Below are 24,481 nucleotides of genomic sequence, written 5' to 3' on the forward strand. Positions count from 1 at the left end.
AGAATATCAAGAACCTAAAAAAGATCACGTATTCTGAAGAGCAGTATTTTATCCCCAGGGATTGTCACTGTCTCTTCCTGAGGTTATACAGTGGAGCAGGCTGAATTTGTTAGCATGTTGACAATGGCAGATCTCTTTTCCAGATAAGCTCAACAGTCTTGTTCTGAATGAGGGAAAATGGTTATACTGCTGTGTCTTGTGAAGCCGGAGGAACCCTCCTCTTCCCTCTATCCTGCCTGTGCTGGAACTGGGCTGTTAGGGTGCCGTCAGCCAGCGGTCCATCTGAGAAGGCCTGAGCCAGTTCACCGTGATCTAGAGGCATGTAGAGGGCTGATGTGAGCTTGGTTCAGAGGGCATACATTACTAAGCTTATCTTCAGACAGTGATACTCTGTTTTCCTTAGGAGAGGACAGACATAGCTAGAACACCAACTAGCAAGGAAGTTACACTGGTGCTGCAAGTCATCTTAGTTACATGTCTCGAACTAAATTTTAACATTTTTTCCCCTCCCTTCCCCTCTCAAATTTTTTTTTAATGTTTATTTTTGAGAGAGAGAGAGAGAGACAGTGAGCATGAGCAGGGGAGGGGCAGAAAGAGAGGGAGACACAGCAGACCGAAGCAGGCTCCAGCCTCTGAGCTGTCAACACAGAGCCCGAGCCCGACGTGGGGCTCGCGCTCATGAATGGTGAGATCATGACCTGAGCTGAAGTCGGACCTTTAACCAACTGAGCCACCCAGGTGCCCCTAAAGTTTTGAGTTCTGTATTTAGATTTTTTTTACTCAAGAATCACATTCATGCAAAGGCATCTATTGACACCATGTTTGTATCTTTTGATCTTGAGGTTAACTCTGGTACATGTCAGATGGACATGTCTGAAATGACTGGCCTGGCTGGCTCACCTTCTGTCCTCAAGCCAATGCCACTTTCCCTGCCCTGGTCTTGGTCAGCTGTGCTCCTCACTGCCTCAGAGAACTGGGTGGGGAGGAAGGAGGTGTTGGGAGCCCTGACTGAAGCAGCCTCCTCAGACTCAGAAGATGTGAACTACAACAAATACGTGTTCTCTGCGTGGTAGGATTTCTTGCCCTAATGCACTCAACTTGATACTGAGTCTAAGAAGAGCAGATTTTTACAGGCCTCCAGGACACATGATTCTGGAGGTTGTATAACCTCTGGCAGTTAAATGGCACTAAATAAAAAATGAGTTTACCTTAAATAAGTCTCTTCGAAGGTTATTACCCAAATCACATTTTAGAGGTAACAGAAATTCTTACGTCAAGTGGCCTGAAGTAACTGGCCTTCTTTTCCTAATGTAGACTTCAGGCAACACTGCAACTGTTTTCAATAAGCTGGTTCTCTAGTACCCTTTTAAGGTTCTAAGGATCAGCAGTTACATCCCTTTATAATGCCAGGACTTCCCTTTGTGTGGGGCTATATCTGTCACGTATGATATTTGAGTCTATAGCTTTAAAGCCACCAGTATTAGTATCCTTCCAGCATTAAATGAGATCTCTGAATCTTTGTATTTCTCCACATTTCACTGACTTGTTATTCCTGACAAGTCATAATAAACATGCCATCCTATTCAGGGACAGTTTGAAAAATGGCACAGTAATAGGTCCTTAGCTTTTCTCAAACTCTGTTGTTCTGCCAGTGGGCTATCTGTGGTGCAGTAGACTCTCCCGGGTGTTAGCCCCCTTTTGAACCCATTTCTCTTGACTTGTTGGGAGCTTGGAAGGTCAGAGCTCCTTGTGAGTAGAAGTCAGCAGTGGCAGGGGGCGCCTGGGTGGCTCGGTCAGTTGAGCATCCGACTCCAGCTCAGGTCATGATCTCGCAGCTCATGAGTTCAAGCCCTGCGTCGGGCTCTGTGCTGACAGCTCAGAGCCTGGAGCCTGCTTCGGATTCTGTGTGTCTCTCTCTCTCTCCCTCTGCCCCAACCCACTCACATTCCGTCTCTGTCTCTCTCTCAAAAATAAACAAACATTAAAAAAAAGAAAAAAGTCAGCAGTGGCAGAATGGGGAACCTTCATGCTGTTGAAATGTTACCTTCGTGCTAACGTTGTCTTCTGTGAACCTCTGAGCAAAGGGTAATTCAGGCTTGTCCTACACAGAACTATTAATTTTGCTGGATTTCTTCCTCTGAAGTGTGTGGATGACAGCAACAGGAGGACGTGAGGATTAGCAGCTATCTGTAGTGCATCTAGCACGGTGTGGTGTATGGAGACAATTTTGTTCCTTTCCTCCTTTCCTGTCACTGGCTTCCTTCACGGATTCCTTAGTGATCAGGGCTCTGAGACAGAAGTGCTGTCCACAGATACTGCTAAGGGCTGTTTTGATTTCTTCCCCACCAGTTGGTTACATCATTCTGTTGATGCACTTGTGTTCTCGTTCCACTCTGATGGAGCCTAGAGAGGTTTATCAAGGCCAAAGGTAACATTTGGGCTTAAAAGATCAGAGTAGTATTCGGTGTATTTTTATTATCAGCACTGGAGAAGCAGTGAGCCTGTGCCAGTATCTACAGAGGTTTGCTTCCCCACTGCAAGTGAAAAATGAGAGCCCTTTCAAGTTGGTTCTAAATCTGTTTATCACGAGAGCTTTTTTGAAGTCTTAGGTTTATTCTGTCCTACAATGCCTTCTTAGAAGGAAGTGTAGCAATGAAACCTGATGTCTCATCTGATGAAGACTTGCAGATGAGTTGACCTGAAGCACAAACAGTCCGACAAAGGGACAGCTGCCTCAAGCATGACAGGCAGATGCTCTTTCCATATTCTATTTGCTCTTCACTAGGACTCTAAAGTTCTCTAAAATTTAGTGAGACCACTCTTTTGTGCCTTTTGAACAGGAAGAATTTGCCATAGCACTCAGATAAAGTAATAGCTTCATCTGTTCATCCTGTTCTTATAAAAAATTAACCTCCCTTCAGCCTCCCCACTCCTCAAAAATGCTGGCCCTTGGGTTACAATTCATGTTCTCTTCAGCCTCCTTTGCATTACTGCTCCAATATGCGAACTTCTCATTTCTGTTAAATTGCTCTACTGTTTTAAAACCTGGCTTGTGCATTTCTTCTTTCAGAATCTTGTTCACTGTTTAGAAACCAATCCTGGGCTCTTCTCCACTAGTCCTTTGCTCCAATGCTATCAGTATAGCAGGCATTAGAGGAGAAAGGCCCCGAGAGACTATATCAGGATGGCATAGTACATTTGCTGATTCGGCTCTATAATGAAATAGGATAGTTAGGATTGCCAATTGTAAGGATCACATAAGCTTTAGCATTTTGAGTTCTTTTTTTTTTTTTTTTTTTTTTAAGTTTATTTATTTTTGAGAGAGCAAGAGCACGAGCCAGGAACGGGCAGAGTGAGAGGGAGACACAGAATCCAAAGCAGGCTCCCAGCTCCACACGGTCAGCATAGAGCCTGATGTGGGGCTTGAACTCACAAACTGTGAGATCCTGACCTGAGCCAAAGTTGGATGCTCAACCGACTGAGCCACCGAGGCTCCCCAAGAATCTTGAATTCTTAATCACTTAAAAGTTATGGCAGCAGAATTTAAAGGTACTACTTGCAGCAGAGATTGCTAGCTGTCCACCAAAATCCTTTCTCCTCTTCTGGACAGAAGTTAGATCTGATTTGCTGACCAGTACCATGTGAGCAGGTATGATGTACCACTTGTGGGCCACGGCCTTTAAAAGTAGACATTTGCCTTCTCAGGGCTTTCTTCCTCTCTTGCTGCCTTGATCCTGGGGAGACCCAACCTCAGCCATACAAATGGCAAAGCCCTAATTATGGCAGAGCCACAAGCCAGGAGCTTGGTCTCTGAATCGTTGCACGAAGGAAAGCCTGCTGCTGACCTACAATATCCACCCTGGATGTTAAAGGAACAAGAAACCAATTTACTGTGTTTGAGCCATTGTTTGGAGGAAGGTTAGTTACAGCAGTTAAGCCTACTCCAACAACCTTATTTAAAAGAATAGTATGGGGGTGCATTGGTGGCTTAGTTGAGCGTCTGACTCTGTCTCAGCTCAGGTCTTGATCTCAGGGTCGTGAGTTCAAGCCCCACATTGGGCTCCACACTGGGCAGAAGCCTACTTAAAAACAAAAAGTATGAATTATGTTTATGCACAAAGGTCAAGCAAAGATGGAGTAGTCAAGTCTGGGAAGTGGGGTGGGGACTTTCACCATTGGACACTTCCCTTATAAATTTTCTAAAAATTTTCTATTACCAGTAAGGAAAGAAAACAATGAAAACAGCAACACAGTGCTGGTACAAATTTTACTTGATGTGGGAATAGTTCCTTGACCCCTGTCCCCCCCCCCAGTCCCTGCTGAATTTCCTTTCATTCCCTTAACAGTCCTTGTCCTTAGTCCTTGCCTGGCACTTTTGGAACATAAAGAGCAGAAATGGGAGTACTATAGGGTAGGCAACTCAGGCAGGGCCTTTCAGGATATTAATCCCTTCAGGGGGTCTGGTCCTCAGCTTTGTGGACCCAGGAATAGGAGAGTTCGTTTTGCTTAAATTTTATTATTGAAGTATAGTGACACACAATATTAATTTCAGGTACACAACATAGTGATTTGACAATTCTGTACATCGACTGTACATCTGTGATAAGCATAGTTCCCACTGGGCAGCAAACATTATTGTATTATTGACTGTTTTCCCTATGCTGTACTTTTAATCTCTATGGCTTATTTTATAACGAAGTTTGTACCCCTTATTTCCCTTCACCTACTTTGTTCATCCCTCCACCCCCTCCCTCTGGCAACTATCAGTTTGTTCTCTATTTGAGTCTGCTTCTGTGTTTTAGATTCCATATACAAGTGAAGTCATATGGTATGATCTTTCTGATATTTCATTTAGCATAATGCTCATTAAGTCTGTCCATGTTGTTGCAAAGGGCAAGGTTTCATTTTTTATGGCTAGCATGTCATTGTATGTGTATATATATGCACCTCATCTTTACCCATTCATCTGTGAATGGACACTTAGGTTGTCTTGGCTATTGTAAAAATGCTGTGGTGAACATAGGAGTGCATGTATCTTTTCAAATTGGTTAGGAACAGAAATTTAGGTATGTGTGGAGTTTATCAGGCTTTCCAACCCAGAGACTCCTGTTAACCATGATGTATAAGCCAAAATGCCCAATCAAAATTATGATGAGCAACAGTCCCTCCAATATCCACTGTTAGGAGGCCCTCTTGCTGGTATGAGGGCAACAGGGAAACTAAGTGAATAACCAGAGCAGGCTGTTTGGTGAGTAAGGGAGAGCAAATGGGAGTTGGATAATCTTAGAAGAACCCACTCTCTGGGCTGTGAATTAATCTGGTGATCCGCATCATGGAGTTGCATACTTAATAAGCAAAATTCTTTTATGAAATTGAGTCTGTCTTCCTTGGAGAGTATTCTTTAAGACTGCCAAATTCTCTTAAGTTTCCTCTATAGGCTTTCTGCAGCTTTTTTTCTGCTAAGTCAGTAACAACGAGCTGAGTTCTGTATTGTCATACTTATGAGTCTACAAGTTCCTTGACTGGACTTGTATGTTCCCCAAGTTGTCACTTATCCACCGGGTTGATTCCTATGTATTTATTTGTCCTGTGAATAGTAGGTGAGTTAAAGTAGTCTTCAAAAGTTGGTTAATATTAATATTATTTAATTAGATAGTAAACCTTTTCTAATTGTATACCTAATATTATAAAACACCAGACATGCCCTGATGTCTTATACCTATTAAGAACTTAAATCCTAGAAGTGGCAGAGGGGGTGCAGATATAAACACGGATATAGCAAGTATAGGCACGGACATTCAAAATCTGTCCAGCCCAAGACTGTTGCCGATAGCAAGACTTGATACTGACTTAAAAGTTAGTCAAAGCCTCTATTAAATCTAAACTGTGCTCCTATACTGAGATCTTATAAAGTGCTTATCCCTTACGGCTTTTTCTTTTTAAAAGATTTTTATAGATGTTTTATATGGTCATATTTTTTTTATCTTGTATCCCAATGGCTTTGGCTTATCATATTCTTCTGCCTTTAGTATTTTCTCTTTAAGTTTTCCAGATCTTCTCTGGGTGTTTTTATAGGATTAAAGCGCAATGAACAAAAGATATATACAGAATTCTGCAGCTGTAGGTGTATCATAATTTTGGAAATAGGGTGAAGTTTTCTATTTTGCTTCCAATATCCCTTTTAGTAGTGATCCTCTGGTTGGCCTTATGTTACAGGCTGTTGGTTCTCAAATTTTCACATTTTCTCAGTTGTTTGCTTTCAATAGAGAATGGGCTCAAAAAGTAAAGCTCAAAACTGTACAGTTTAAATTCAAGATGGGTCTGCGCTGGTCTAATCCAAATCTTTAACACCAATCTCTTCCAGAATTACTATCCTGTGACCATTTCCCCTTCACCGCCCTTACCTAGTCTCCAGTTTGAGAAGCAGGGCCTTAAGAATACAATCTATGGTAACATTATGTTCTCTGATAGTTCAGATCTGTTCATGATAGAGTTGGATTACTTAGTCCTAAGCCTTTATGGCATCCAACCAGTTTATTAAGTGGTTACATGGCAAGACTGGTACTTACCATAAGGTAAAAATTAACATATAATGACTGGTGTCATAATTCTTTGGAAAATGTGGAATCTAAGAGCAAAAATATTATAGTATATTGTCAGAATATACCACTATTTCAAAATGGAAAAAAAAATTTTTTTTAAGGATTTTATTTTTAATCTCTGCACCCAACGTGGGGCTCAAACCCACAACTCCGAGATCAAGACTGGCATGCCCCTCTGACTGAGCCAGCCAGGTGCTCTCCCCCCCAAAACATTTTTAAGATAAGTCTGTGCTTTTATTGGTCAAAGAGGCTACTTGAGGGGGATTAAGCCAGAGGAGTGGGTGGCCCCGATGCTGGGGCCCCACGTTCATGGGCTTGTAGGTAGGGGAGAACTCCCACAGGTGGTGGCTGATCATCTTGGGCTTGATATCCACCTGGGGGAAGGCCTTGCTGTTGTAGATGCCCGCCATCTTGCGTGGGACGTTGCTATCCAGCAGGTGTGTGTATTCACCATCTCTGGCTTGTCTGTGGGCGGTGCCTCCTGGTTGTCTCTGCAGGGACACTGGGAGCAAATGCTGCTTCCACTGCTGTCACTGAGTCAGCTGCTCGGAGGATGTGTCCAGCAGCTGGTCTAGGTGTATGCTGTAGCAGGTAAACCTGTGAGAGGTTTGCTGCTCCTCCATTTCCACCAACCTGTGTTTTTTACAAAAGGTCTCACTAGTGTTTTTAACATTTGTTTTTTGAGAGTGTGCGAGCAGAGGATCTGAAGCAGGGCCCCCACTGACAGGCTGACAGCAGCGAGCTCGATGTGGGGCTTGAACTCATGAACTGTGAGATCATGACCTGAGTCAAAGTCAGACACTCAACTGATTGAGCCACCCAGGTGCTCAGTTCTTAAAGAGAAGGGATCAAAAGGGATTCTTTGGGAAACCGTAGTCAAGAATACATGTTTTAGGGGTAGGTGGCCTGAATTTGGGTCCTGCTTCTGCCACTTAGCAGCTCTGTGATTTTGGGACCTTCCATTTTTTTCATCTATAGAACAGCATGATTTTAGTGGTCTAATAGGATAGTTATGAGCTTAAGAATTTTTGTCAAGCAAAACATTGCCTAGGATCTTGGTAACAAAGACCTTTTTCTTTTAGGATGCTTTAGGTGCTCAGATTGGCCTTTTATTAAAAAAAAAAAGTTTATAGTATGAAAATTACTATGTATGTATTTTTGCTCTAAATTAATAGTACTTAATTTTCTTTAAATTCTATTGGTTCATATTGGTATTTTACTTTCACTTTATAACTCTGGGATATGAGGTTTAATTGCTACTAATTTTGTGATTGTTAGGTTAAGTCAGTGAACATTTCTGGGCTTCATTTTCCATAACCCAGCTTTTTTTGTCTGCAAAATGGTGTTCCTAATAGGATCTACCCCACAGGATTGCTGGGAGGACTGAGATAATCATGTGACAGTCCTGCCACAGTCATGTGACATTTTGAGTTTTACTGTGGCAAAATGAGTGTGATGTGTGCACTTTGTCACAAGTTCTTATTTGTGGCCCAGGCCAGTAAAAGTTGGAATAACGTATACAATTCATCTTGTCATCCCCAATTTGTTCCCAGGCTGCCGCCTGAAAGATTTTGGAGATTTGAGTTTTACTCCAGTCCCTAAAGATGATCTCTACAACAACCTGATTGTGAATCCTCGCTCAGTGGGCCTTGCCAACCAGGAATTGGCTGAGGTGGTTAGTAGAGCTGTGTCAGGTGGCTACAGCTGTGTCACAGTGGGAGGAGACCACAGGTAAGCTGGGATCCAGGGGTGGTGGAGGAGCTGGATAGTATGGTGTTTGTGGTCTAATGAGTTAGCTTGTCTACTTCCTCACTTAAAAGTAAAATACCCTTCAGAATTTTGAAGGTATGACGTGCATAATAGTATCTTGAGATCTACGATCCTGAGTTGCTGGAGGCACCTATGGCTTTCATTGTAGGACACATTGTGTAGTATGAGGACAAGTTCAGAGACAGACAATCAAAGTTTTTAGAAACATGCTTCTCTCTTGAACTGTCTTATGACTTTCATTTGGCTATTCGAGAGAATTGGAAGGATACATTAGTAGGCTGAATTGTTTTAAGCAGTTTTGCAAATATGTTCAGGTTCTCCACTTGCCATGTGAGTATGTTCTCTACCTTCAGAGTATGGACTCTAGGATCCTTCTCTTAGTGAATCAGCATGTACTTTATTGAGCACTGCTTGATGTCTTCTCAAGTAGTGCTAGGGACTGTGGGAATTGTGATTTATTAAGACTAGATGAAATAAAATAAACATGGGATTAAAATAAAATATTGAATTATACAGAATTTGAGAGAAAGAAGAGATCCTTCTGGGCCAGAGCAGTCCTATTTGAGCTAAGTGATGAAGGTTTTTGGCAGAAAGAAAAAAGGCATTAAAGTACTATGAGTACTGAGCACTTCATATAGATCTCATGATTAATCTTCATGATAACGCCATGAAGCAGATACAGTTTTACCTAATCTGTTAGGAACACTGAGGGACAGAGGTCAGATAATTTATCCAACTTCTAGAGCCAGGAAGTAGCAGAGGTGAGATTCAAATTCAGAGGGCAAATTCTGAAGGCAATTAGCTTTTCTTTTGAGAGTCAATCTAGCAACTTCCCCTGAGGTGCACACAGAGCTTTTCAGATCTCTTAACAGAAGTTGAATCTTTGTTACAACTGGAAATGCAGGTAGATCTCATTAGGAATAAAATCTCAGGTAGAATAAGACAGTAGCTAGGTTTTCTACAGCGATCCAGTTAAATCAACCAGAGGGTGGGCCTTCTTCCTTTTAGCTCAGTGTTATCTCTTGAAGTTCATTTATATTGACTTTCTTTTGGTTGTCTATTTGGGAACTGCTTATCAAGGTGATCATCATAATGTTTGGCTTTTCTTTTTTCTGTAGTTATCTACATTGCAGCCCTTTTCACTGTTCCTGATTTTTCTGTTCAGTGCTAAAACTAAGGCTATCTGGAAGATTCTAGAAAGGAAGGGAGGAGTGTACATATTGAACAGCTACTGAACATTTTAAAGGAAGGAGGCATCTTTAGGTCACCCTGTTCCATTTACACAATATGATATAAACTATGGTCTTAGACATCAAACTATCTCTGACTTAAGCCAAGATTATTATCCCTTTCAGAAAAGGAAACTGTCTAGAAAAACTAGATAACCTGTGCTAGATCACAGCTTTCTGGAAAACAAACAAACAAACAAACAGTAAAGTCCACCACTTTTCACACTAGACCATGCTATCCCGCAAAAAGTCCCTTTGTGGGGCATGGAGCTTAAAATGTTGTCTCATGCTATACTGACCAAGAAGGATAGCTGTACTTAGTTCCTAAAATGCATAAGCTGCACTTCCCATCTATGTCAAATTCTTTGGTTACTGGGAAGCTGGGCAGCTTTCCAACCACGATTTCATCAGCTGTATTCCTACAATGGAGACAGGACAATTAGCCCATGTACACAGAGTCCCAGGACAAGGAAAGGCAAAAAACACTGATACTTGAATGTCATGCTAATAGATAGAAGATAACATGCAAATAAATGTTTACTTAGTGATCTGATAAATGAGATCTTTAATTGGGTTCCCCTGTTAATGTCTTTAGCAATTTTGACTTTTCCTTTGAGGAAGTAGCACATAATCTTTCTACAAAGCTATAATGCTAATTTTTATCCTTAAAAAGTTAATAGAACTGTTCTTTTTTTTTCTTTATTTCTCTTTTTTTTTTAATTTTTTTTTTCAACGTTTATTTTATTTTTGGGACAGAGAGAGACAGAGCATGAACGGGGGAGGGTCAGAGAGAGGGAGACACAGAATCGGAAACAGGCTCCAGGCTCTGAGCCATCAGCCCAGAGCCTGACGTGGGGCTCGAACTCACTGACCGCGAGATCGTGACCTGGCTGAAGTCGGACGCTTAACTGACTGCGCCACCCAGGCACCCCTTTTTTTCTTTAAATAACTGATTCTTTGAAAGTAATAATTAGATCTCCCTGGTCTTCCTTAAGTATTAAGAAATATTTGTGAGTTGTTACATATAGAACATACCACTTAACTGGATTTCATTCATTGAACAAATATGTAAGGTCCTTTTCTGGGCCAGGACTAATATCAAATTTTAGGGAGAGCAATGACGTCTGTCAAACTAGAATGATAAACAGTCAACAAATTTTGAATCTTTGGAACCTTCCACTTCTTCTTAACTCACTCAAGGTTAATCTTTGGGAACTATAGGCCGAGGACTGTTGGTCATCCAAATCCAGCCGCAGTCTGGGGCCCTGACTTTGCCCTGAGGACAAAGTGTGAACTGCACTGACATGAGGATATTTGTTACTGGTGATGTTTGCCAAGCAGAGGGCCTCGATTATCATGTTTGTTTCTTGTAGCCTGGCAATTGGTACCATTAGTGGCCACGCCCGACATTGCCCAGACCTTTGTGTGATCTGGGTTGATGCCCATGCTGACATCAATACACCCCTCACCACTTCATCTGGAAATCTCCATGGACAGCCAGTTTCATTTCTCCTCAGAGAACTACAGGACAAGGTCAGTGGGCTGAAATGAAAAGAAAATTGAATTGCTTGCATGGATTATGCTGGGGCTTTGAGGAACTAGTTCAATACGATTTCTGTGAAGGATGGGCTGATGGTGGTGGTAGAAATGTTTAGTATTCCTTCATTTGTTCATCAAAATTATTACGGGCTAGGCAGTCTACTAGATGCTAGGGATATAAAGAGGACCAGGATATGGTCCCTGCTCTGAGGGAGGGTGTGTGTGTGTCATAATCTTGCAAGAAAGGAAAGTGGCATAACTCTAGTGATTGATATACCTATAGCACGAGGACTTCTTGGTTAGAGGTCCCCAGTCCTGCTTCACTCTAAGATCCACTGGTCCAGAGGAAAGTAAAATTATGATTACCTCTAGGTAATATTTTCCTAGGTGGTTTAGAAAACATGGGAGTCCATATTAGGTATAGACTAGAGTCTGTATATCCTTCCCCTCAGTGAGGGACCAAGTTAAAGCAGGATAGTACAAAAGTTATCCATTAGGCAGAATTCCTGTTTTGGCTGTAGGCAACATAAGATGGCAACTGGGTTTTGTTTCAAGAACCATTCTGTAAACAATTCAGTAATGTACAAAGGGGTGAAAAAGGGCTAATCAGCAGTGTTCCTGTTATTTAGGTAAGTTAATGAGAAACCGTGGCTACCTTAGGAGAATTTTTTTTTTATTCCAGGAAATTTGTGTTCTTCAGCTGCCTGCCTTCTGAATCATTTCTACTTCTATCAGTTCTTTCCCAGTGCATGTGTGTCTTGTGCTGCTTTAAGCATATCTTGTAGGTAGGAGGAGAAAGCAGCCTGCATACATTGAGAAGCACACAGTAATTATCTTGGTCAGACCAAGAATCCTTGATGAGTCTTGTCCATTCCTCTTTTGACAGGTACCACAACTCCCAGGATTTTCTTGGATCAAACCTTGTATCTCTTCCCCAAGTATCGTGTATATTGGTCTGAGAGATGTGGACCCTCCTGAACAGTAAGTTGATACATTGGGGTTAAGCTTTGGGCCTGTCTCGGATATTTATGTTCCTTTTGATAGGTTGTTCCTTGCCTTAACCTGTTATAGGTCACTATAGAGACAGACTCACCCCCAATCCCACCCCAACAAGGATTTGATTAAAAATGCTCTTTAAACTAAGGACTCCTTCCTTTATATCTCATCCAGTTTTATTTTAAAGAATTATGATATCCAGTATTTTTCCATGAGAGACATAGATCGACTTGGTATCCAGAAGGTTATGGAACAGACATTTGATCTGCTAATTGGCAAGTAAGTAACTACAGTGGATGTCTACTTCCAAAGGGAAAAGTCCCAAAGGGAATAGGGAAGACTCCCAATGAACAACACACTTTAGCCCATGTCTTGAGGATAGCAGCTTTTTTTAAAATAAAAGCAAAATATGTACACATACAAAAAAATTCAAATAATTTGGAAAGGCAGAATATGAAACATAGGTCATATTCTTCCTCTGGGATTGGGAGGGGGTTTCCTTGAAGTCATTGCCCAGCTCCTCTGTCTCATGAAGTTTTTTTTAAGTCCATTTTTAAGTCTTATCTTTTGAGATGAGAAGTGTTTGTTCAACTGTTCCATTCTTTCCTAAGCTCACAATTGCTTCATCTGAAAGTTTTATATTGAGCAAATCTTGACAGTATAGCTAGAAAGATGGCAGATGTATGCCAATAGATGCTAATTATAAGGGCATTTCCTCAGTGTGGAGTCTTTATTTCCAGGTGATTAATGGCATACTACCAGGTAGCAATTACATTTCTTAAGCTGTTAAGAAATTTAGTTATCTAGCATATATGTGTTGTATGCTAGTTTCTACTCTTGGAAACCAGGGTGAAACTGAAATTAGAATTGGGAGATAAGATTATAGACTTCAAATCAATTAAGTTCAGCTGCTATTATATGGAGAGACTGAGCAACTGTAACCTAGATCAATCTAGGAAAAGTGAAGAATTCCCTCTATTGACAGTTGTTAATGTGAATGGCTCTAATGCCTAGGTTAAGTCATAAGTATAAACTGCAGTTAATCTGTCTGAGGCACACAAATGGCAAAATTATGACGTGGCATGTAGAAAGCTAATATAGTAATACACAGTAACATCCAGAATAGGAAACCTGGAAATCTGCTGTATTAGCAAAGTACCAGGACTAATAGCAACAAAATCAAGGAACTAAGACTGTAGGAAGGATCAATGTCCAAGTATACCCAAATGACTATTCTCTTATCCTCTTCCTCTCAAGAAGACAAAGGCCAATCCATCTGAGTTTTGATATTGATGCATTTGACCCTACACTGGCTCCAGCCACAGGAACTCCTGTTGTAGGAGGACTGACCTATCGAGAAGGCATGTATATTACTGAAGAAATACACAATACAGGTAAGAAGTGATCATCCTGTTAACTATGGAAATATGCTGACCTCTAACATGCCAAAAGATTTTCTTCTATTCCATGCCATTACAGATACGATAGTTCTTAAACTTTTATAACTGAAAGTCATTTGGTCAGGCTAATAAGGGATAGTCATTTATAGGCATATTTTGACTTGGATCATAGCAAAATATGCGAAGGTAATACTGAATAACCTGCCAAACTGATATAGTCCTTTGCATCTGAATTGTCTAAAGGCTAAGATTAAAAAGCAAGGCCAAGTACCTATAATTTTTACCCTGACATTAAAAGTTAGTTCACTTGGAATTAAGAAGGTAGAGTTAAACCTTCTGGAAGATAGTTTAAAGACGGACAATATCTTGGGTCCTTTCATATAGGATAAGCCTTATACTAGAGCTTGATAGTTTATTTTTTAAACTTTTAAAAAAAAATTTTTTTTTCTTTTTAACGTTTATTGATTTTTGAGACAGAGAGAGACAGAGCATGAACGGGGGAGGGTCAGAGAGAGGGAGACACAGAATCTGAAATAGGCTCCAGGCTCTGAGCTGTCAGCACAGGGCCCGAAGCGGAGCTCGAACTCACGGACCGCGAGATCATGACCTGAGCCGAAGTCGGACGCTTAACCGACTGAGCCACCCAGGCGCCCCTTTTAAATTTTTTTTTAAAGCTTATTTATTTTGAGAGCGATCAAGACAGCTCAAGTGAGGGATGGACAGAGAGAGGAGAGAGAATCCCAAGCAGGCTCTGCACTGCCAGCACAGAGCCAACGCAGGGCTCATGACCTGAGCAGAAACCAAGAGTCGGACGCTTAACCTACTAAGCCACCCAGGTGCCCCTATTTATGTTTTAAAGTTTAATTATTTGAGAGAGGGAGGGAGGGAGGGGTGGAGAGAGAGAATACCAAGCAGGCTCCACACTGTCAGTGCAGAACCTGATGTAGGGCTCAATCTCACAAAGTGTGAGATCACAGCCTGAGCCAAAATCAAGACTTGGAGGCTCAACTGAGCCACCCAGATCCCCCTATTTCTAATTGCTCAAACCCTCTGGATTACTTCTGGGCTACAAAGTTTCCGGTTTAGTCAGTGGAAATCAGACACACAAATCATCAGAGACCCAGATGCTTGCACAGGAACTGGTGGAAATGCTGCAGTAACATGCCTGCTCATTTCAGTTTTGCATTGAACTACACATTGCTAATAAAGGATTTTACACTGAACAAATGTAATGGCACCGAGCAGGTCATGTACTATACTATAGTATCAATAAAGCAGTAGGTATATACACCCATGTTTCCAGGCTTCATGGCCACCCTAAGTGGCCTAAGTATACTGATACTTGTATTCTCCAATACTAGTCTGTTCAAATGACTTGAAGAGGTAGATTAACTTCACCCAGAATAACAAAAAAGTTTACCTCAAAGAAGTAGGGCCTGTGTGTTGGGGATGGGGAGTAGAAGGCATGTCTGGGTAGGTTCTTCGGGTTTACTCTTCCCTTCTCAAACCCTTTAGTACAAGTTCTTCAGCCCTCACAGAAGGTAACAAGTCCAGATTAAAGTATGGCCAAGTCTTCCCTTGACTAAGCGCAAGATACTGGGTCAGTACCATGGGAGACCTAAACATCTTGTCAGACATGATACCTGCCCTTAACCTGCAGGGGTGAGACTAAGATCTGCCCTAATAACTATGCTTCAGGGCATGTGGTGCCTTAAGAGATAAAACGTCAGAGTTCAAAAGTGGGGAACAGCTCAAAAGATCTCTTCATACAACTACATACAGACATCTGGAAGGTTCCTAGTAATACTAGACATGGCACATATTTTCCCAACAAGTAGGCTGAAAAATCCTACCTCCTCCCCACAGGCTCTTTCCTCATCTCATACAGAAAACCTGACAGCTATGCCTATTCTGTTAGTTGAAGAGGGATGATTGATTTTAATCTTACTCTAGTATACAGTATTTGAACTTCATGCCCAAGAAGATGAGGTAGGTATAAGGGGTTCCTTGACCGTAGGTAATTTTAATAGTAGAAAATTACTTTTTACCTTGGCCTGTTCTATCTAGTAGGACGACCCTCACTGAAAAGAGCAGCTAGAGAATCTTCTAAGGTTTTGTCATGCTTTGTTCTTTCAGGATTGCTGTCAGCACTGGATCTTGTTGAAGTCAATCCTCAGCTGGCTGCTTCAGAGGAAGAGGCCAAGGCTACTGCAGGCCTGGCAGTGGATGTGATTGCTTCCAGTTTTGGTCAGACAAGGGAGGGAGGGCACATTGTCTATGACCAACTTCCTACTCCCAGTTCACCAGATGAATCAGAAAGTGAAGAACGTGTGAGAATTTAGGAACTTTGTGTGCTGACACGTTTGTCATGATGGGCATTCCAGAATTATGAGGCATTTGAGGACACATATATACTAAATGGTTGTCTGGGTCAATATTGCCTTAATGAGAACATTTGCGCATTCTCACAATTGTAAAGTTTCCTTTCCCTCTCCATTTTGGTGACCAATACTACTGTAAATTTGTGGGGTTTTTTTTTGTTTGTTTTTGCAGTTCACAGGCTATTAATATGTTGGAGTACTATGTAAATTTAAAGGAGTCATAAACAGCATTTATTACCTTGGTATATCATACTGGTCTTGTTGCTGTTCCTTCACAGTAAAGTGGTTTTCCGTCTTCCCTCCCTTCTCCCAGTCTAGCTACACAGTGCATCCTTGAACCATTACCTTACAGCAGCACTCCGCTTATTCCCCATCCCTAACACCATTCATTCACAGGGTCAAAGTTCTGGTCCGCAAACCCTTCCCTCTAGGAAGTTCAATGCTTGTGAAAGAATTTGTAATAAACCAGACCCCCTAGGATGGCCAGCTCCAGTAAGATGACGATGGAAAGTAGCAGCTTGTTGGTTGTCACTCTACAAAGAGAAGCAAAGCAGGGAACAGTCAGAAGCCTGGATGTCCTTATTTCTGTCCATTTGTAATACTGAGGAGTTTGACCCTCAGGCTGAGGCTAGATACTGTGAGACAGATTGAAATTTTGTTTGATCACATAGCCACTGAAGTTAGTGTATATATAAGGTTCCTTCAAGTGACATCTTGAAAGCTTTTTTCAACTGTAATTTAGGGATAACACTACCTCACGGAAATGTTGAAAATTGTGACAACAGATACCAAAGCATAAAAATGGTTTCTTGATTCTAAAATGTTTTCAAATAGTAGTTACTTTCTCACTTTAAGAATAGCTTTCCTAGAGGCATCTGGCTGGCTCAGTAGGAAAAAGATGTGACTCTTGATCTTGGGGTTTTGAGTTCAAGCCCCATGTTGGGTCTAGAGACTACTTAAATAAAACTTTAAAGGCTTTTTTTTTTTAATTTTTTTTTTCAACGTTTATTTACTTTTGGGACAGAGACAGACAGAGCATGAACGGGAGAGGGGCAGAGAGAGAGGGAGACACAGAATCGGAACCAGGCTCCAGGCTCTGAGCCATCAGCCCAGAGCCCGATGTGGGGCTCGAACTCACGGACCGCAAGATCATGACCTGGCTGAAGTCGGACGCTTAACCGACTGTGCCACCCAGGCGCCCCTAAAGGCTTTTCTAGGAGAGCTAGTGTTTATTAAATATGAAAGATGTCTTTTTTTTTTTGAGTAGGCTCAATGTCCAATATGGGGCTTGAACTCATGACCCTGAGATCAAGCATCAGATGCTCTACCAACTGAGCCAGCCAGGCACCCTGAAAAATTATTTCTGAAATCAGGTTGAATATTTCAAAATAGCAGAAATATAATACCACTATCTAACTACTCTCTTCCTCCATTAACCCAAAAGGATACCTTTATAAAAGCAGTAAACTTTTTGAAGCCGTAAAATTATCTTTTGTTAACACAAAGAATGCAATCTCTGGTTCTTCAAGGCAACTCTAACTGAAGCTTTCCTCTGGTTTGACAAGACATTTACCACTGTTTAGGAAAATCTCACTCTACTAGTTCCCTGGCTAGGTTGTAGTTTTGTTTAGTGCACTAGGGTTTTTTTTTTTTTTTTTTTTTTTTAAAGTCAACTTCTTGCTAACAGGACAGAACTCCCTGATAAGGGGCTTACTTCCATGAAGGACAAGCAGAGCCAAAAGCAACTACTAAGCAGTAGCTGTAAAAACAGTTTTCTCACCAAGTTTATACAACTATATTTCAAGGAACATGAAGCTCCATTACTCCCATGTGCTCTGAAGAATGTAAACTGGGATTAAAAGTGGACAAATTTTTGACTGCTCCAAGTCAGAGCAGCATATAATTTTAACAAAGAATTTTGTCCTGGGATATTTATACAAGATAATACTTTATTCTTTCTACTTTATCAGGACCTTTGCAAGTCACTGTTTAATGTCTTAGAGGTAGGAGAAATTTTGTGACTTTTTAAAACTTACTTTCTGGACATTGAACGGAGAATCTTTCGACTTTTGCTCAAGTTTTCACTTGTGTTTACCAGCTGAGAAGAGAAAATAGCAATTATTTCCCCCTTTTAAAAGTAGATACCGTAGAACCTGAACATTCCTAAACTGACAGTGGGCATTAAAGGGTGTGTGCTGAAAAACCCCATCAAACCAATCTGAATGATGGCCTCTGAGTACAAGTAGAAGAAACTGGCAAGGATAAGATACCTTAGTACTCAACAAGCAGGCTTAGGAATTATTATGTCCCAAGGTTACTGTGGGGGACTCCTGGGGCCAAGCTAATCCTTCACCTTGGCTACTCAAGACAGAAAAAAGCTTCAGGTGTGCCTCATCAGTAACTGTGAAGCAACTTAAGATTTGAATTTCATCAACCAAACTCCAGGAGGGCCTCTTGAGTTAGTATTTGTTTTTGTAGGCTGGTCAATTACCACTTTTGGGATCTGATTCATTTTTTCTTTACCACTTTTACAGATGCACTGAATTGTGAAAGGAATTAATCTTTTAAAAGCCTTAAAAAAAATCATTTCCCTTTGGTTGCCTGTTGATAATCAAGATAGCTGGGGGATATTTTAACAGATGCCACCTACCATCTGTTCCCATTCCCCAGTGGCCATGGTAAGTTGATCTCAGCTCATTCCACAGCTTTTAAATTCAACCAATCCACCTGCTTTTTTCAAAAGTCAAAAACCATACAATATGTAAGCAAGTTGTCTTCTCCACAGTTTACCTTGAAATCAGTAGTTGTGAATTTTCACTGAGGATGGAAAGGCATTATTCTGATTTACTTTAAAAATGGGGATAATTGCAGCTATTAGGATATGAGAAAATCCTCTCCAATCCCCACACTGAGCTAATACTTTCCATCCAAGCCTTGCCCACAGTATCTATTCTTCAATTTGGATGTGCCTTTTAACATTAAGGATATAACATTCTACTGGCAAGCTGCACTATTTTTTAAATTTCTGTGCAGGTATATGGAAAGGGAGAAATGAGTTTTTCAGAACCTCTTAAGAGTGATAGAGACTCCATTGATATAGGCATTTGGTCTAAGTTGTTTCTGTTTTCTTCCCACAATGATCCAGCTTACCTTGGGTAACAGGAAAGAGTCATAGTCTAGGACTGACCCCCTCTATAAATTGTGAGTGGTACTATTTTATGACATGTGGAAAACAGCCTTGGCTCTAAATGAGAAAAAAACCCCAAAACCCTAGGATCTTTTAAGTAGATGACGCTTTCATAAGAACGGGATAATATCCTAATAGATGTATGAGAAAAATCTCAGGTTGGTAATACAGGAATTAATAAAAGGATGGAGTGGCTACAGTCTTAGATTTAGTTGACAATCTTCCATAAATACAGAAATTGTGTTTCTTCTGTCTCCACCCTGGCCCCTCCAATGACCTCTACATCTGAGGGGTAAAAAACTTTCAAGAGAACTCTCTCAACCAAGAAAATTAAAAATTGAGAAAAGCTGAAGTGCTTAAAAGGTCCTGACCCTGAATTCAGAACTGCTGTAACTTCCGGCAGTGGTAAGGCATCAGGATATAAAGGGCCCACCTACTTTGCCCCATCCACTCAGACTTACCCTACTCTTAGTACGCTCCAATTGATCACGTTGCTCACCCAGCTCTTCTATGATTTCTGAGCCAATCTGGTCAGTCTCTGTGGCAATCCGATGAGAACGCTCAATACTCTGGGTGGCCCGGTTCAGGCTGTCAGTGCCTTGCAGAAGCAATGCCCTTTGAGACTGTAGCCGATTCTGACCAGAAAATGGAACGGAAATATTAAACATCTCCCATCATAAATTCATTGCCAGCACATTCCTTATGACCCTTCTGATGTAAGAAGGGATATAGTGTGTGCAATGTTTACTTATTTTGAGAGACAGTGTGTGGGGGAGGGGCGGAGAGAGTTGGGGAGAGAATCTCAAGCAAACTCCATGCTGTCACTGCAGAGCCCAAAGTGGGGCTGGCTTGATCCCAGGAACGATGAGATCATGACCTGAGCCGAAATCAAGAGTTGGACACTAAGGGTGCCTGGGTGGCTCAGTCAGTTAAGTGTCCAACTTCGGCTCAGGTCCTGATCTCACAGTTCATGGGTTCAAGCCCCGTGTGAAGCTCTGTGCTGACAGCTCAAAGCTTGGAGCCTGCTTCCGATTCTGTCTCTCCCTCCCTCTCTGCCCTTCCCCGCCTGCAGTCTGCCTCTCTCTCAAAAAATAAACATTAAAAAATATCTTTGTAAATAAAGTCACTCAACTGACTTGAGCGACCCGGGTGCCCCTCATTACTTTTAAGACAAACAAAGATGCTAATCAACTATAAGATTATATTCAAGGTCAGATGAAAGCACCTGGAATCCAATATAAGATGACATACCTTTCACTCCACTGGTTTTATACTTGTGATGCAAGAAAAGGAGGTTAAAAACAGAGCATTTTCCCTGTGTTTGTGATGAGGTTGCAATGATTTCATGTACTTTCTGGACTAACAATTTATGAGAGGCAGTGGCCCAGATGTGGGGTGCAGGAGCTATCTGAATATGCGTATAGCCTGTAACTTTTGACAGGACAACAAACCAACTAAATTCCATAGCCTTAGAAATAGATTAATTCACTGAAGATTCCCACCTGACTGGTACTGAGGACTGATGCACCATGAATAAGCTATTCATTTTTAGTACATTCAGACTTCAAAATGATTTGTGACACTACTACATTTTGGAAAACATTTAACTGGTTACAATCCTGGTAAGCCCCAAAAGAATTTCACCTCAGCCATACAAAACATAAACTCTTAAGTTGCCACACTGGTGACTACTCTCAGAGAAGGAGGTATCTGGGGCCAAGTAAGCTGCCCTAATTTCCCTAGTGCCCTAATTTCCTAAATCTCTGCCAAAGTTTTACTCCACCTATAATCCCAAGCACCGAAGGCATGACAGAAGTAGCCATTGTCAGCCAGAATTAACCACCGACAAATAGGAACAGTTAAGTTCTTAGCTATTAAAGCACTTATATATGCACCACTCAGAAAGGGGCCAGTTCACAGGGCCTATTACTGATGCCACCATCAGGCAGCCAAAATATTGGGTTTCTAGATGAGAAGTTTTCATATGTGGCATACAGGCCAGTGGATGATGGAACCACTGAATGTCACTGAAATTAATCCCAGTTAATTCAGCTCAAAAGAAGTAGGAATAAGGAATAAGGCTTTTTTTTTTTTTTTTAATGAAAGATGGATATTTTTAACTGATTAGATTGAAGAGAAGGAAAAGACAGTAAGATCACATAAATCAACTCGAGGTCTGGAACAGTAATTCCAATGAAGGTGGTATGTATATTTAAATTGTTTTTATGACTCTGAAACTAGTAATTTTAAAGCAAATTATTGTTTGGCTTTATCTCCCCCCCCCTTTTTTTTGTTGGTTTATTTTTGGTAACAAATGACCAAAGTCACTTTATACCGCTCATTTCACTTTAACAAGCTTCACCTATCTGCCTTTTCCCAGTCTCCCTTTACAAGTGAATTTTGAAACGTTTATATCATTTTCAAATACTCCAGTTTGACACCAGTAAATGTCAGGCCAGTATCGTCTGAACTCTTCAACTATAGTCAGGACGCATCATCAAACAGGATTCTTTCTACACACATGCAGTCTGCACTTACAGGCCCCGCCATTTCTTTCCCATGCTCCTGGCCAGGCCACCTGCCAGGCCATTTCTACTTTGCACAGTGGAATATAATTCCAAATGCAACACATTACATTTAGTCTTTGTAAACTTTTACTCCTTTAACTTCTCTAGATAGTTTCAGAATATAGATTTTCAACTCTGTCAGTCTAATTTGATAAATCAGAATACTGGGGTCTAGAGAGGCAGTCTGGCTTACTTTCTATTACAACTAAGTAAGCTGTGAGCCCCTTCCTGAAAGCGTGGGCTATCCTGATAAAAACCTAACTGAATTTTTTGAGCATATCTGAAAAAACTGGATTTATGGGTCAGAATACAAAGTCCAGATACAATAAGAAAAGGGAACTCTTGTATTCCTCCACTATATATCAAGCACTGTTTTATTAAAGATACAAAGAAATCTAAGCATGGTTGGTAAAGATCTGCATTAAATAACAGGACAGGTGAGGGGCGCCTGGGTGGCTCAGTTGGTTAAGCATCCGACTTCAGCTCAGGTCATGATCTCACAGTCTGTGAGTTCAAGCCCTGCATCGGGCCCTGTGCTGACAGCTCAGAGCCTGGAGCCTGCTTCGGATTCTGTGTCTCCCTCTCTCTCTGCCCCTCCCTGCTCATGCTCTGTCTCTCTCACTATCAAAAATGAATAAATGTTAAAAAAAAAAAATTTAACAACAACAAAAAAATACAGGAGAGGTGGTTACCCCAAGGCGGGAGGGGAACTGGATGCAGGAAAGAGGATAAGGTGGGAAGAATAAGAGTTCAATAAACACTGATAACATAAACTGTACTCAACGACATGGTTAATTTTTTGCCACAGGCCCTTGAGATAAAAACAAAAACAAAAACAAAAAAAACAGCTAAGGCTTACCATATGCTCATTCTCTACAGTGTATGTGCCATATTTCATGTCTCCTCGGCCCCCAGGTGTGGCTGTCAAAGGTGTGCTTCTCACTTCCCGATGGAGTTTAGCAAGGTCCTTCCGGTAGGTTCGAAGCTTAGACATCATAGGGTTACGGAAAGACAGAGGTGCATAACGTAGTTCCTCTTCCATCTCTGCCAGCTAGGAAGGCAGAAAGTGAGTAGATAGCCTGGTTCTTTTCTCTCTCATCTGGGCACATGCCTAGTATGGACTAATCAAACCACAGACAACTGCAAATAAGTATTCAACCATATGTTCCATGAGGGCAGGGACCACATGTGATCTGTTCACCTCATTATTCTGAGTGCCTGGCACAGTGCCTAGCATGCATAGAACAGGCATTCAAGAAATATGTGATGAATGAGTGAAAAAAACTAACAAGCACCTTATATCTGACTAAACATTTTTATATGTATTATCTCATTTAATCTTCCCTGTCCTCAATAAGGTAGTAAATACTACTTCTATTTCATATGTAAGAATTGAAGAAATGTACTCAAGATAACACAATAAGGGAAGTCAGGATTCAAAATCTTCAAATTGCCTTTCCAGTATACCAAATTCTTAAGCTGTTATAGTTCAAGTACTCTCATGAAACACTTTCAAGTCTACTGTACTAAAAATGATAGGGGTCTGGCATGAGGTTTCTTCCTTCCTCTTCTTTTGGAAAATCAATTGTTTGTCTCCATGTCCTATATAACCAGGGGTCCACATGAGATCTCCATTTTATTGGGTAAGTAAAATATAACACTCAGACATGTTCACAAGAGCCATAAATTATTTTCATCTGCCTGGGATGGCCAAAGTTGGATTGGTTAATTTTACTAAGTTCAGAGAAAAGTATCTAAGCACCAAACAAATAAATTGGTATTAGCTGAAAGATGTTTAACATTCTACAAAGATATTAACCAAAAAAAGAAGACTGATTCTATAACTGGTATCCTGCAGATGCCCAGATTTACACAGGAATTAAGAAGAGTTTCTAGTATGTCCATTGTTTCTAGTATGTCCATAGTTTCCACTGTTTCCACAATCTGGTGGCCTGACTTTATCCATTCATCCATCGGTGGACATTTGGGCTCTTTCCATACTTTGGCTATTGGAACCTGGATTTTAACCCCAAATTCCTGAAAGGGTTTGATGAAGCTAGAGGATAAGGATATGGAGAGAGAGGGACACTACTTCTAAAAAATAAGGTTTTGTTTTGTTTTTAAAGAAAAGCTATAGATTAAGAGAGAAGCAGTTGTTAAATTGCTCGGCAGCCTGGACCAACATTTGACCAGCCCACTTTGGGTCCTGACTGGAAACCTGTCCAGTCCATGCATGACCTGCCCAAGGAACCAAATCCAGCCACTATGCTTGTTTGTTTGCTTTCTCTTTCTCTCATTTAATTAATTTATTTTTATTATTTCAGCTTTTATTAATAAAACTAAACTCAAGGCAACTGCTTGGTTCTTGCATTTGATCTGACCATATACCAGACAAGTGGTTCTTTATGAGGACTTAGGGGAGAAATGTCAATATACAGACAGGTTCCATCAAAACTGGGATGTTGCAATATCTAATAAAGTTAGGTAAATGAAATTAAAGAGAACATATTATATATTAAAAACCAGAAATCTCCCCCTCTAATATCAGGGGATTCCTTTAACAGTCTTCAACGTGTTTGTCAAGATCAATCATATTCACTATGTTGTCTTTTTTTTTTTTCAACGTTTTTTTTTGGGGGGGACAGAGAGAGACAGAGCATGAACGGGGGAGGGGCAGAGAGAGAGGGAGACACAGAATCGGAAACAGGCTCCAGGCTCTGAGCCATCAGCCCAGAGCCTGACGCGGGGCTCGAACTCACGGACCGCGAGATCGTGACCTGGCTGAAGTCGGACGCTTAACCGACTGCGCC

At 41.1% G+C, this 24,481-nt stretch overlaps 2 protein-coding genes across 5 annotated transcripts in view; one reads left to right on the top strand and one right to left on the bottom strand.

The window, feature by feature from the left end:
• Window positions 1-16,162, top strand: part of ARG2 (arginase 2) — a 31,562-nt gene extending 15,400 nt beyond the window's left edge. For 2 of the 4 annotated variants that reach the window (XM_015068387.3, XM_027066002.2), the window contains exons 3-8: window positions 8,156-8,333; window positions 10,975-11,134; window positions 12,027-12,121; window positions 12,311-12,415; window positions 13,394-13,530; window positions 15,673-16,162. In XM_015068387.3, the coding sequence (XP_014923873.2) occupies window positions 8,156-8,333; window positions 10,975-11,134; window positions 12,027-12,121; window positions 12,311-12,415; window positions 13,394-13,530; window positions 15,673-15,878 (881 nt within the window). In that variant the 3' untranslated portion in view covers window positions 15,879-16,162. The remainder of the gene's footprint in view (window positions 1-8,155; window positions 8,334-10,974; window positions 11,135-12,026; window positions 12,122-12,310; window positions 12,416-13,393; window positions 13,531-15,672) is intronic. The other 2 variants (XM_027066001.2, XM_053224613.1) reach the window with 2 other exon arrangements.
• VTI1B (vesicle transport through interaction with t-SNAREs 1B) overlaps window positions 16,122-24,481 on the bottom strand; it is a 31,575-nt gene continuing 23,215 nt past the window's right edge. The window contains exons 3-6 of the mRNA XM_015068428.3: window positions 22,531-22,722; window positions 19,566-19,739; window positions 17,954-18,015; window positions 16,122-16,450 (exon numbers count right to left, since the gene is read on the bottom strand). Of these exons, the coding sequence (XP_014923914.1) occupies window positions 16,354-16,450; window positions 17,954-18,015; window positions 19,566-19,739; window positions 22,531-22,722 (525 nt within the window). The 3' untranslated portion in view covers window positions 16,122-16,353. The remainder of the gene's footprint in view (window positions 16,451-17,953; window positions 18,016-19,565; window positions 19,740-22,530; window positions 22,723-24,481) is intronic.

This window comes from Acinonyx jubatus, chromosome B3 (assembly GCF_027475565.1).
Source record: "Acinonyx jubatus isolate Ajub_Pintada_27869175 chromosome B3, VMU_Ajub_asm_v1.0, whole genome shotgun sequence".
Classification (NCBI taxonomy): Eukaryota; Metazoa; Chordata; class Mammalia; order Carnivora; family Felidae; genus Acinonyx; species Acinonyx jubatus.